This window comes from Miniopterus natalensis, chromosome 15 (genome assembly GCF_054644295.1).
Source record: "Miniopterus natalensis isolate mMinNat1 chromosome 15, mMinNat1.hap1, whole genome shotgun sequence".
Taxonomy (NCBI): Eukaryota; Metazoa; Chordata; class Mammalia; order Chiroptera; family Miniopteridae; genus Miniopterus; species Miniopterus natalensis.
In genome coordinates this window covers 37,222,847-37,237,488 of record NC_142095.1, presented here as the reverse complement: position 1 = coordinate 37,237,488, position 14,642 = coordinate 37,222,847, and the positions used below count along the sequence as shown (strand labels likewise).

The following is a 14,642-nucleotide window of genomic DNA, read 5'->3' as shown; positions in this document are numbered from 1 at the left end:
GCATAGCAAAATCTCAGACCAACTCCCTTCAGTGATGGAGGCGACTGAGGCCAAGCCCCTAGAAGAATGTCAGAGAAGCTCGGTCTTTGTCATTGGTGATGTGGGGACAAGTCCCTTTTCCTCCTGGGCTTAGTTACCTAACCTAGAGAATGAACTGTTGGGTAATATCATCTCTGAGACCCACTGACCTCTGACATGCTACAACTGTCTAAAAAGGAAACACCCACAGGCTGTCTGGTTTGGCTCCCAGCACTAAGGGGGTTTTCCCTGGCGTTCCCCCAGCTCGGCAAGGAGAGCAGGGAATAAGCAGGACTGGGAAGCCCCTCCCCACCTCTCAGGAGGGTCATCAGAAGTCAGTTCCAGGAAGAACACCCTGGGGACTGGAGAAACACAAAGAAGAGCAGCCCCGAGAGCCCTGAGTCAGCCAAACTGAGCCCACAGATGTCTGGGCCTCCAGGAGCCTCACATCTGTTCACCTCCATACAACAGGCCTTCTTGCACACTTGAGAATCCTTTTCAGCATTTCCCTCCATGCCCCAGAAGCCTAAAAGCTTCTCGCTCCTTTCAAAGGGTAAGGGGGGAGGTCGGACAACTGGCTAGTGGCAGTCAAGGCTGCCTTCCTCGGAGAGGGGGATCTGAAGCCAAGATCTTGTGTTTTTATCTTATTTTCATGACAAGCATGAGCAGTGCCATAACCACCCCTGGAGGAATTTGCCTGTGCTTGCTAGTGGTGACATGCTTAGCATCACAGGGCAACAGATTCTCGTTGCTGTAAAGAAACCAGACTCTTTTGGACAATGTAGGTCAAGGCCAGACCAAGGTTTCTGTGTCAGAAGCCAGAATTATGCCCTGACAATAACTATTTCTATATGACCAGTGGCATGGGAAGCACAGCATCCACACAACAGCCTCTGCCCACTCGTCACCGGCAATGTCAGGGCCTTCCTCAGGGACCCTGAGTATCTGTCAATAGAAGACTTCCCTGCTCGAAAAACAGAAAGTTTCCTGAAAATATCATGCTGCTGCTTCTCCCGACAGACCTCTCAGAAAGCAGACAGAGAAGCCTCAAGAATTCTTAAAAAGGTGTGAGTCCCAAGCCCTGGCTGAGGAGGGTAGGTGCCTGGAAGCCCAAAGAGGGTTCGCTTCGCTTCTGGGGTGATCCTAAGCAATCTCTGGCACTCTGTTTTCTTATGTCCACGACCATATTTCCTGCTTAGCTGAGCCCATTTTCTCGCAGAGGCCGCCAGGCGCTGCAGCAAGCCCAGCCTCTTCTTCGAAAGCACCAACGCTGAACAAGTCAGCCCTGTCTCTGCCCCCAACTCACGGGCCACTGTCAGGCACGTTCTTCCTCCCTTTCCTCTTCCTCTTGGGAACACAGTGTGCTCTTGGAGTAACGAGGGGCTTTTATCTGACAGTCTCTCTGTTCCCTTTCAGGACTTCTGATGAGAGCAGGGCTCTAATACAACCTTTGGTCAGGCCACCTATGACTCGTTCAAGTCCAATTCCCACGGGTGACAGAGGCCACTTCCAAGAAAGTATGTCAACATGTCCCCTCTGCTCTCCTAGCAGCTAGCTTAGCAGTCTGAATCCTCTCCAATAGAGTCTTCCTGCAGCGTTGCCTGACCAGGGACGATGCTGGTGGCAGCAGGTAGGTGGACTGAGTGAGACCACAGTGGTGACCCGGCAGGCAGGGTGCCAGTTTGGATAACTGCCCTGCATGGGGTGGTCCTGACTCTAACACCAGGGTTTCCACCAGTGAGGGGCTACGTTTACCATTATTTTAGAGCATAGCTGGGAACTTAACTACTTCCCATCTGAGCCCTTTCCTCATCTCTACTGGCAAAGGCAAGTACCCCAAAATCTTGGCGCCCCAGAAGTATATTTTTAACTGCACTCATGAAACAGGCTCTGCTAGCCTAAACACAGCCCTGGGTGAACCTGCCAGAGAGTGCAAGACCAAGAGGCCATCTGAGAAATGTACCCTGGAAAAAAGATCAATCAAGGAACGTCACTGGGCTTTCATCTAAACTGAAACATCTTAGATGGAAAAAAAACATCAATTGGGGAAAAGTGTTTAAAAAGTCTGCTTCCAATCTAAGAATATTCATGCTGAATTTTCTGAGTTGGTTCAGCTGCTTCTTTAAAAGGTACAGTTCACACAGAAAGGAAACTGCAATGCTGACTTGGCAAAGACACACATTCTAGGGAAAGACAAGAAGAAAACAACACGACCAAGTTTCAAAGAAATCAAGCAATTAACACACAGGCATCTACAGACACAGCACCCGGGACATGCACGGCACACCACGCCTGTGGGTGAGCGGAAAGCGTCGGGGGTCTGAGAGGAGAGTTGGATGGAGACAAGTTCAGCCTCAGCTGTTTACCGTGATCTTTAGCCCTGCGTTGGCGAAAGCAGAACTTCCTTTTCTTCTTATCTTCTTTTAGCAAGTCGGCCAGTGTGACCCCTTCAGGTTGAACAGAAGCGATTTCATTACGATTCAGTAGAGGGCAGCAAGAGCAACACAAACAGGGCCCGAGAACCAGAGGCACCAAAACATCTACGGACTCTGGACACGCAAAACCTGAAACTGTCCTACGTGGAAACCTACAGTTCAGGATCTGACCGTGGAGAGAAAAGTGTACATTTTATTGCTAGTAGATAAAATGCTTGTCTTTAAGAATCTGTCCTAAATAAACCACCAACTACAATAAGCAACCAAGTCACTAACAATGAACAGTCAATGTGCTCTAGGCAAAGGTTTCCAGTGTTTGGCCTCCCCTCTAAGAAGGGTAAGAGGGGCTTAGGGAGCAGGCACTTCAGAGGGAGTCAGGAGTCCCTCGTGCTGCCCAGCTGGCTGTTTGAGTCCAGCCAGTATTGCTATTATGGGGCAGGACACGTGGGTGTTAGAAAAGTGGCCTGCTCTGCACTTGGACAGACCAGGTCTAATCCCAGCCTTGCCACTTACTGGCTGGATGGCCATGGACAGGTTACCTGATTTTGTTAAGCTTTAGTTTCATCACTCGTGAAATGTTAATATTAGTTGGGCCTGCACTTCGTAGGGTCGCTTTAAGAGGAAACTCGGTAGGTAATACAAGTGGCATGCTCAGCTTTGGTGAGGCGTGGTCAACCATTACGACTATAAATCCCCTATGGCTACTAGGTTACAAGAGAAAGGACTCTAGGGTCGCCAACTCCTTCCAGCTCTGTGATATGGCGGTCACGCCACACAGGCTAGTCCTTGCTGTAGAGGCCACATGCTCCAAGGAAGGGAACTGCAGAGCCAGTGTGGGGCTGCAGAAGGAATGCAGAGTGGGAGAGGGCCCACGGGGACACCATCAGTGGGACTGTAAACTGCTGCTACTCGGCATAGCACCCATATTTCTAACGAGCATGAACGAGCATGCTCTTTGACCCAGCAAAACCCTTCCTGATAATCTCTCCCACAAGAACGTGAACATGAGGGTGCAGACACCCATGCATGCATTTGTGGGGATTAGTGATGGCTAATGTGCAGACTATGGCAGAACCTGGGGTCAAATCCCAGCTCTGCCACTTTACAGTCATGGGTCCCTGGGAAGCTACCTAACCTCTTTGTGCTTCAGTTTCCTCATCTGTCAAGTCCTCGCCTCACAGAGCTCTGTCAGGAATAACGGACGAATGCACCCACAGCCCTTAAACAGTGTCTGACACATGGGAAGCACGTGATAAATGGGAGGTGTTATCCTGTGTGCTTTCATGCAACAAATAACATGTGTGACAAATATGGCGCTAGGTGCCAGCTACGCAATGAACAGCAGAAGCTGACCCTGTCCCTGCCCCCATGGTGCATAGTCTCCTGGCACAGGAGACATTAGTCAAACAACCACACCAAGGATAAAACTGCAAATCTGATAACTGCCACAAGGTGGAGGTCCATGCGCCGTAGAGAGTCCATTGCGACAGCTCTTACATTGGCCAATTATTGAAAATAGTCAAGGTGTTGTCTTAAAAACATGGGAAGCTGTCTATGGCACATGGTCCAGTGAAAACTCAAGGTGCAGAACCGTCTGTGCTGGGCAGCCTCCTGGTGGGACCAGTGAGCAAGCTACCTGTGCGAAGTCCTGCGTCCTTATGTGCACAGATGAGGTCAGAGAGAGCAGGACCCACACTGCCAAGTCTGGTTCTCTCTCAGAAGAGAGACGAAAGAATGTTATTTCTTACTTTATATACTTTGATATTATATGAATTCTCCTTTACAGTGCATAAATATTACTTTTGTAATTCAAATACATTAAAAACAAGCAAAACAACCCTGACTTGGGACTCTGCAAACCTGGGCTCCTCCGGGCTCCACGGTGGGACGACCACCCTCCAATACGTCTCCCTCCAGCTCTTAAGACTACCCAGGGCTGGTGACTGCTCCCAGGACCACCCAGGGGAGCCGGTGTCTCCCACCGACCCCAGTGCCAGGCCCTTCCTAGTCGGGCCTCCCAGTCATGGCATTTCCAGCAGCCTCTCAGAGAGGACAGCAGTCCTGGATGCTTGTCCGCCACATGCAGCTCTAACTGCTGCTGTTTGTGTTATAGCTTTCAATTGAATGTTTTCGGCCTGGAACTTGTGCCATGAGGTAGTTTAATTGTGATGAAAGCAATTTCAGAGATCAAATTTTGAAGACATAACCCTTTTAAATAGGACCAGAAAATGTCCATGCCGTGTGCTTGCAAACAGCTATTCCATCATTCTTTTCTGCCCGCCCGCAAATCAGACACCATGGTAAAAGTCGTCTGGGTGGCAGGTGCAGAGGGAGGTGACAGCCATGGCAACCTTGTGCCCCCAGACCTGAGGGGCAAAGCCCCAGTGGGAGGTGGCAGGAGCAGTGCTCACAGCCTAGGACCCTGATGAAGACACAGGCTTTCCTTGTGCTCAGAGGTGGAGTTCCAGGTATTCCCGCCCTTTCTCAGGGCATCAATATCCCCCTCAAATGGGAACTGTTGATCATTCATAGTTCCCACAGGGAAACGGCCCTGCTTTTCTGGCCAGAACTTCACAATGAGCTCCCTTTAAAACCATTTCATTATTTTTAATGCTATCTTTTAAGACTAATCACTGACAATGAGAAGAGTTTAAAATAGAATTTTAGGCTTTCAGATTTTAATGGCCCTAGAAAAACTCCATTGTTAACTCGGAAGCAGCTGTGTACATCTAAAAAATCACTTTGAGATTTGGCAGGGTTTCTTAAGAAATTTGAAGCTCAGCAAAAAGTTAAATTATCCTTGAAAATTTCCCAAATGCTCAGGAACTAACTTCCAAGGGAATTTTGTCCATCCAATTAATTGTGTAATACCAGCTTTCTAACAGCAAATTTATGGAACTGACATTTTCAGTAGTCTGTGAATGCACAAAGATGGAGCTACCAGTCACAGGAGCCACCAAACAATCCAGCAGGGACTCACTGCCTCTCCGTTTGTCTTCTTTCAAGGGAAAGCCTAGAACCATGTGCTCTTCAGTGGGACGGCATTTGGAAGTTCCTAGCCCTGGCTTCCCACTGGAACCTCCAGGAAGCTGTAAATAAAGCCACGTCCAAGCCCCACCACAGACCAGCTAATCAGCAAGGGGTTGGGGGTAGCATCTGGAAGCGTTCGAGCTCCCAGGGGGAGGGTGGGTGTTGTCATCTACAGCCAGAGTCGGTACCACAGATGCAGAAAATGACATTTAGCAGATCAGAAAGAAAAGCTAATGTGAGCACATCTCTGAGCACTTGACCCGACATCTGTTCTCTGACAGCAGGCATCAGCCAGCCAGAAATGGGCTTCGAGAGCCAGAGATTTGTGCCACCATATCTCAAAGGTGACCAGGTCAACAGGTTTGTTTTTCCATCACGACATCGGAACCTTATCGTTTCTAAACAGGAAAGTGTAGGGACATGGTCCTAAAATGGGCCCTCACCCTGAGGCTGGGCAGAGGTCAAGTAGAATCTGCAAAAATAACTGTTTTGGTCCGGTTTTACTGGAGTCTGATGAAAGAGCAGCAGCACATGTCTACAGCCGTGGTGGCTCCTACCAGCTATCGAACCTTTAAGCCTCATGACAACCTAATGGTCGAATATCTTTATCCCCATCTTGCAGACAAGGAAACAGGGCTCAGAGAGGCTGGGTAATGTGCCTAACACTCAAGTCCAAATTCCAAGTCACAAAACTCAACCACAGCCAGCCAGCTCCAGGGAAGGGGCATCAGAATGACCTCCAGCCCAGCGCCCCCTCCCGTGGGCTCCTGACACCTGCTATTAATGGCCTCCTCTCCTCCCCTTTGCTCCTCTCAGCTGAGGCTCCGCCATCAGGAAGGGCTTCTTCTCACACTGTCACTTAATTCTTCAGTGTCTGGGGAATCCCACCCAGGACCTAAAAAGGGCAATCTGTGGAGACAGCATCCTAAGGCAGTGTGGACAAGGTCAGGAGCCCCAAACGGAGTCCCACCCACTTTCCCAGAGATAATGCAGGAGCAGGGCTGGGGTGGATCTGACACACCCAGGGGGCTCGCTGGCACCAGCCATACCCACACTTCTCTGCCTGCTAACAGACGGCAGTGACCAGGCTGGGTGTGCAGGTGGCAAGTCAACCTCTGTTTGCTGGTTTCAACGTGGGCTTTGCTGGAACTCTCCCCTGTGATTTCTGGCTGGGACAAGAGGAAAATGGCTAGTAGCCACGGGAGGTCGTTGCTTTTCCAAACGGTCTGGGCTGCTGGAAATGTATTCAGAGAGGCCCACCTCCTGGTAAGGAGGAGACCCGGGTTCTCTTAAGTCAGTTAATTCCCTGCGTGGTTCCCACAGCCTGGGATTTGTGTCTTTATTTCCAACCCTAATCATCAGGGCTCTAGGCTCTGATGACTCGGGAAAAACTGGGAGCCTCGCTCCACAGGAGACCGCAGCACCTGGCAAATGAGCCTGACGAAGGACAAGGATGCTCCGGGTGCTCCACCCACAGAAGGATGAGCTATTCTGGATCAAACTCTGAGCGGGTTCCGCAGGCAGTCACGCATCCCTGGGCATAGCAGGAGCCACAATGCTCACGTTCTAGAGACACAGTGCAGCTTTCTGGGATTTGGAGCCCCCCTTACAAAGTGGATGCTGAAGATCTACAATTTTTAAAGGGGATTTCTTTCTTTGATTATATTACTAAGTAATGTATGTAAGGACTTTAAACATTTGTAACCATCCTCACCTTGTTCATGCCCTTTCCTCATCCTGAAAAGCTTTCTCCCACCTTCTGCAGCCCAAGGAGGCTCATCCCTCAGAGCTCAGCAGGATTACCACCTCTTCCATGGGCTCTTCCCTGCATTCCCACCAGCCCGCATCTCGGTGCCCTCTGGACTCCCACAGCAGACTGCTGGCCCTTGATTACGGTGCAGCTTGTCCAGTGCCTTACAATGCGGCACTGCTTTTCTGTCTCCTCTCCACGGCAAGGTCTCCAATGGCAGAGGCACTGATTTTTGTCATCAGACAGCAGAACACAGGAAATGCTGGGCTATCACACAAGCGTGGACCCTCAGGACTACCAGAAGGCATTGCCTCAAATCACAAAAATCCCTCCTTCTCCTCAAATCACAGGCCATAAATACGGTGCCAGAGGTGGCGCAATAGAGATTGAAAGGCCATCAGTCCGCAAGAGGGCCTCCCTCAGCTTCCTACAGGACAATCCTAAACAAGCAGAGAAAGGCGCTCTGCTCAGCAGAAGGACCAGTGCTTTCACTGGTTTGTACACAATATGCTAGATGCTGGGCTTAGGAGAAGGGGGCAGGTGGCCAGCGGGCCTCCACGGGGCAGCATCAACACTGAGGTTTGGGAATGAAGAGGAAAAGAGCATGGTAAGCATTCCCCAAGCTGCACGCAAGCAGCTTGTTGCTGGCCACACTGCAGGTGCAAAGGCCATGGGGATTCAGGCTGGCTCAAACACCTGGGAGAGCTGTGCAAAGACATGCAGATGCTCTTCTTATACCCCACACTTAGAGGACACCACCGAGTTTGGAACTCAAACAAACTCAAGCTTATAAACTCTGATCTCAAATCAGAGTTATTGACTCTGACAAACACAGTCAGCTCTAGAAATCCTCCTGCAGTTTCCCAATCCTTAGGTGGTGAACCCCAGGCTCTTCCTTGAGGAGCAGTGGGTGAGACCTGGGAAGAAGCAGGGGCGGAGAGGAGAGTGGCCAGTGGCTCCCCCAATGGCACACAGGACTCAATCAATCATTTGCAACCATGATAGCAGGAAACCCTCACTCCCCATGGAATCACAGCCTCAGAACGTGAGTCTAGAAATCACTGAAGGCCACCTCAGTCAAGAATTCCCTCCAGCATGGGTCTCAGTCCCCATGCTCCCCTGTCTACAGAAGCAACACAGATTCGCCTCACCCTCCCTGCTTTGTGTCTCCCTGACCTGCACACCCTCTGTGCTCCAGCCAAACCAAGGGTCCATTGCTTCCTCCCTGAGCCTTGAGTTTGCCCATCTTGATGTCCTCCTCATGCCACTGCTGTGGCTCAGAATGTTTTTCCCAACACTGAGCTGTGACATGTCTCAGATCTATCCATCCTTCAAGGCTCAGGTCCAATGCCTCCACAGCTCTCTCCTACAGCCCTTCCTCCTCTCAGCCCCCTGCCTGCCTCCCTTCCAACCTGTGTCTCCGTCTCCTTGTGCTGCATCTGCGTGTGTGCAGCCTGCCCCTCCCCAGAAGGAGCAAACACAGCCTCTCCATCTCAGGAGTCCTCCTGACACCAGCACCCAGCCTCACTGAATGAAGGAGTGGCTGGGGGACATCTGAGGGGCTCCACTCAAAGGGGGGCCCCCTCAGCCATCTTTTGCAAGGCAGTTCCCAGGTCTCTCAATGGACATGCGCCTCTGAAATATGTTATCGGTCTTTACCATCAACTACTGTAGATTGGAAACAAGTCACAAACATCTTAGTCAAATCCACTGCTAAATGTCAATACCCACTTTTACCTGAGGCACAGATGGCCACAGGAAGAGGAAGAGCATGTCTGTGAGAAGAGTATATGGTAAGACAGACGTCTTGGTTGACATTGACAATTAATTCCAGTGGTTGACTGAGCCCCGGGCCTTCCTACAGCAAGAAGTGCTCTGGGTGCCTCGTGTCAGTGTGGGTGGGGCACCAGGTGGGTGGGCTCCCAAGCAGCCATGCTGACTCACGGGCCTCCTAACACTGCCCAAAACTGGTTTCTCCCCAGCCCCAGAGGGGCCAAGCATTTGGCTTCCCATGGCTAGCACAGGTGGGAGCCACTGCAAGTAGCAGAGGGGTAGAGAGGTCACCTGCTCTCCAAGCTCCAACAACACTGCTCACTCGGAAGAGGAGGAACCACAACTTTGTCTCCTGTGAGGCAAGGTGAACGTGGGTCTTACCAAACTTGGTCCCGCTCACAGGGGCTTCCTGAACGCCTGAGGTGGTGCCATACCCAGCCCCGCCCGGAAGGGGCTTACTGAATTCCCAAGGTGATCGGTGAGTCTGGCCGACCCTCCTCCACCATAAAGTGACGTGACTAGATACAGCTCTCAAATCCAAACCTCAGGCAGAAATTCAGAGGCAGGGATATGCACTTGTCCTCTCTGACATGCAGGCAGAAGGGACCGGATGGTCGAGGGGCCCTGGGTCTCACAGGCAGGTCAGAGGGCAGGAGCGCCTGCTGCGGGCCACACCTGCACTGCACACAGACGGCCTGGCCAAGGGCTAGAAGGGCGCCACGTACTGTTTCGCTTGCTTTCCTCTCCTCCCTCCTCCTCATTCTCAGGGTCAATGTCTTCTGCTTGGGTAATCCAATCCAAGTAGCCCTTCAGGTCCTCTTCAAGCTGCTGCTTCTCCCGGAGTTTCTGGAAATCTCCCCGGGCTTTTGCTTTCTCTCTTTCCTTGGAGAATTCTCTGAGGGAAGCAAGAGAACAAGCACATGTCAGGACCCCTCGGGGACCCGCAGCACAAGCCATCTGCCCTGAGGCACAACAGTCTTGTGGCAGGACACACAGCACCGAGTACAGCCACACGAGCACAGCAACGGGGGCCACACACGTGGACAGACAGGACAGTGTCGTCCCAAGCAAGACTGTGGGTGTCAGAGCTGCAGGCCACACACCAACACACATGCACCCTCTCTCAGAAAACGAGCTCCCTGCAGGATTCCAGCGACCCCAAGGAGCCCGGGCCAAAAACACCATGTGCTGTCAGGGCAGGCCTGCTGCCATCCCCCCACCCACCAGGGGCCTGAACTCAGAGGTGCCCCACCTCCCCCTGCAGCCTCCTCAGATAGCAGGCATCGCCCTTCGAAGAGAAAGGGCCCAGGAGGGCCAAGCTGAGGTCAAAGAGAGCACCGACCGAGTTCAGTGTTTCTGCAATACTTTCAGAAACGTAACATTCCTAATGTGTGCTGACCCCTTTATCTAAACCAAGGGCCCTGAGAGGTGGACCGGTCCAGGCTCCACCCCCACCACCTGCAGGTTCTGGGCAGAGCAGTGGACAGGGTCAGGGGAGACCCAGCTCCCAGCCCCAGTCTCCCATCCCAGGCAGGAAATGGAGCCCTAGTGAAACACGCCTTTTTTCTTAACCCTGCTTCTTGATCTTTCCCCCACAAGCCTTCCCTGTAGGAGGTGAAGGGGCGGCAGGATCTGCTGCCAGTTTACAGGAACACCTGCCCAGGGAGGGCCTTGGCAGACGTGTCCATGTTCCCAACTGGCCGCTGTTTACTCCGCCTTCATGTCTGCACTCCTACATCTACGCGCACACAGAACCCCACATCGCTCAGCGAGTCTGAGAGTCAGGTGGACGATTACCCAGTTTTCATATACAAGGAACCATCTGCCTTTCCAACCGTGACTTGTTACAGGAGCCAAGTTATGCGAGTTGCAGATTTAGTAAGTATGATGAAAAAGCTGCTAAGAAAGATGAGATTCCAGGCAGTGCAGCTCCTGCACACAGCACACAGACCCCCGGATTCTGACAGAGGTCACGTCTGTCTTCCTCTGCCTTCCTCCCAATCCACAGCCAGCACATCTCCCATATGACGAAGGTGGAAATGACCTGCTGACATAAAGCCAACCCCTATTCTCTCTCCTCTCTCTTCCCCCGCCCCCAACTCTGGGCTGTCCAAGGGCTGCAGAGAGACATGGACGCCCAGTGACGCTGGTACTTCAGATAAGAACTGGAATCCTTGCCAAGGCTGCACCCTCTGCCCACAGTTAGAAGGACAACACTCAGTGCTCCTTATCACCCCCTCTTCTGATGCTCCAGAACCTGTCCTTGGCCCTGATGGGGCTGGTTGGTTCCCCTCTTCACCCTCGGGAAAGTGGGGAGGGGCAGGACTGTGGTGCACCCTGGGCCCAGCTCTCAGAGGAGCCCCCTCCAGGGATCTGCAGGCTGAGCTGAAGGTGGTGAAGACCCTGAGGTGTTTTCTGCACTCCCAGCCCAGGGGCCTTTCCTTATGTCTCAAAAAAGAAGGTATGCAAACCATACCCCAAGAACGACTGGAGGCTTCTAGGCCTCCCAGGCTTCCTGAGATACAGGACATGCATAACTTGGTCGGGGGTAGATTCAACATATTAATCTGAACTTTAGAAAAGCCACACCCAACCCAGAATCACATCCCCGAACAAGAGGCAGCCCTGGAATGTCACGTGTCCACATGAAAATGCATTATGTAACTTTTTTTAACACGCGGTAAAGAACAAGTATGTGGGCCTTCAATCCTATTGTTCCCAGGAGCATCCAAGTACAAATCTCTGTGCAGGTTTCGATTCTGAACTTGGAGTATAAATGTGCATGATTACCTACAAACACGGCATTCTTATTATGATTACATATCTGATCTGAGTTCTTGAAGAAGACCAAGATAGTAAAAGAGTTATCCTGAAACTTAAGGGCTTTATTGGGGGGGGGGGTGCTTTAATATTGTATTTTATGAAGTTTTCTTGTATTAGGAATACAGAAAGCCCTCTCTAACAAGCTGCATCACTGTTGCACAGTTTTGGTTGTTGGGATGCAGAACAGCGTCCATGGGTACATCCTACTATGACTAAAATTTCTGAGAATAAAAAAGACTGCCAGATTTGGACAGACTAAACAATAGCCACTATTACAAAAGTTCATATAACAAAATTGTCAATGTAAACCCTCCGAACTCAATTCACAGTTCTGAAGGGCCTAATACTTAGCAGGCAGGTAACATTCACTGATTTGGACAGAACTAAGATGTACTAGGCATAAATCTCCCCCTGCCAGCTATGAGACAGGGTGGAGGAAAAGATGCAGGGAGGTAGATATTTGTGATAAACCCGGCTGTCCCTTTGGCCCTCCCAGACCACACGGGGCTCCACATCTGAAGGGCTGGGTTCTGGTGCCAGCTCTGCCACTTTTCTGAGCTTCAGTCTCCTTACGTGCAAAGCAGAAACAATACCCACTCTACTGTTTCACAGGGATTAAATAAAACATCCAATAAGATGATACTGTGGAAATCACAAAACACTGTACAAATGTGAAGCTCAAATATGTAATATTTAGTTGTGGGATCTAGGCATAAAAAAGGCAATTGGAGGAGCTTTCTCAAATACCAAAGGGGGAAAAATTGCAAACAGCTCTGAATTGGCTCGAAGCTGAGTGATCCCAGCAGAATTGAGAGCAGCACAAAAGGACACATAATATCCTAGGGCTCAGAGGGATGAGCAGCCAAGTGCCCTATCAATCCTGCAACGCTATCACTCAGTTGAAAATAACTCATTCCCGTCACAACACACCTTCCATTCCAGAAAATCTCCCTTGATCCCACTGAATTTTGTATGAACCTTAGTGGATAATGGAAAAAAAAAAAAAAAAGTTTTCCCTTTTGTATAAGAATTCATCATTTTAGAAGGGATAAAATAAGAGTCACTATTACAAAAGTTGATTTAACAAAGCTATTGGTAGAAACCATCAGACTTTTCCAAGCGACTAGAAATCTGACAACCCGTGTGTGACAGAAGCCTGCTTGCTCCAGATCAGAATTCTGTTTATGGTGCAATCAAATGAAGAAAGATATAAGGGGTTGGACAAAAAAGCACATAGCGTGCTACCCTTTGCAGACAAAGAAAAAGAGGAAATAAGGAAACATGCATATGTTACTACAGGATGTATCTGATACGGGATGTATCTGAAGGCTAAGACAGAAATAAGGGACAGGAATGACAGGGACAAATGGAGCAGAGGGACTAAAGTAGGAGTGGCACTACTTAGTGTGTTTATAGTTTTGACTTTTGGAATCACGTTAATATTATAGACATTAAAACTTTTAAATTAAATTTAACAGGGATGAGATGGAGGGAAAATACCCCTAAAGTAGAAGCAAATTAATAGACAAATGAACCTGACTGTATTTCAAATGAAACCATAGCCATGCGGAAGGAGAAAGAAGTAACCAAGTAGCTTATGAACATCTGACAGACAGTCTCAGTCTTGGGCAGGACTGTAGTGAGGGAAGAACTGCAAGTTAAGTGCTGAACTCTTTTCAGGAGGTTTGTTGAGTTTGTGAAGCAATACGGACAAATCAATGCTGAAATTATTTCAGATGTATTATAGGACTTGACAAATGAAATAATGCATCAATGTTGTTGGGAGCCAGGGTCTCACTGTGGGAGGAGGGATAGAGAAATGTAGAAGGGAGGAGGGCTTGAAAGAACCCTCTGGGGATGGACTGGAATTGGCAGTATTGGTGTGAATTCATTATATGTTTACTACACACATACGCACTTACATATATAGTATGTATACATGTGTGTAAATGCATATATTTCCCAGCTCTGTCTATTGAAAGGATCTAGAAGCAGAGATACCCAGAGTTATGAGCACACCTGGAACCCAGGATCTTGGTCTCTAATACCATTTCCCAATGAAAGAAACCAGTAGTCTTGGGTGAAATGGCTGATTCCAGGGGCAGGGCAGAATATGTACGAGATGAAACAAGTAAAGTAGTACTGAAATTAATAAATAACCCAAACAAGCAAATAAAAGCATGATGTGGGCATGCCATAAGGACACAGGAGCCAGAGCAATGCCTCTAGCTGGCCAAACCTGTGATAGTTTGAGCCCTCAAAAGTTGTAACTAAGGATAGTAATGAATTATAAAGTATTTTTTAAAACCACTCTACACCCTTATAGATGACAAATAAAAAGCACATGAGATAAATCACTAATAAGTGAATTCAAATAAAGGGAACAAGGATCATTCACTATGCTATTCTTATTCTTACAACTTTTCTGTAGTTTGAAAAAGATTTTAAGTGTTTGGAAACTGTAACCTTAGTAGTCAAATGCAAATTTACATTTTATGTATTCATTTCTGCTTACCAGCTAGACTGCAGGCTCCTTACGGAAATGGACAATGTTGTCCATTTCTTATGTTTTCCTTTCCATGTTTGTCTCTCTCCTATGATGCCCCCTTTCAAAATGCACAAAATGTACCCCCAAAAAATGCACACAACGAAACAAGCCTACTCCCTAGGAGGCCAGAGTGCACTGGGACTGAAAGCCCACAGTTCCTGAGATCTCCCAGGAGCACAAAATGAGTGTGTCCGAGCCCAGACACGCCATCTGGAGCAGCCTCCACACCAGCCTGCCATCTTCCCTTGTCATTTACAGCCTCATG

The 14,642-nt window shown here is 49.5% G+C and overlaps 1 protein-coding gene across 4 annotated transcripts in view; it reads right to left on the bottom strand.

Annotated features, from left to right (window-relative positions):
* CACNA1D (calcium voltage-gated channel subunit alpha1 D) overlaps window positions 1-14,642 on the bottom strand; it is a 286,732-nt gene that overhangs the window by 90,354 nt on the left and 181,736 nt on the right. For all 4 annotated transcript variants that reach the window (XM_087825031.1, XM_087825030.1, XM_087825033.1 and 1 more), the window contains exon 9: window positions 9,732-9,901. In XM_087825031.1, the coding sequence (XP_087681157.1) occupies window positions 9,732-9,901 (170 nt within the window). The remainder of the gene's footprint in view (window positions 1-9,731; window positions 9,902-14,642) is intronic.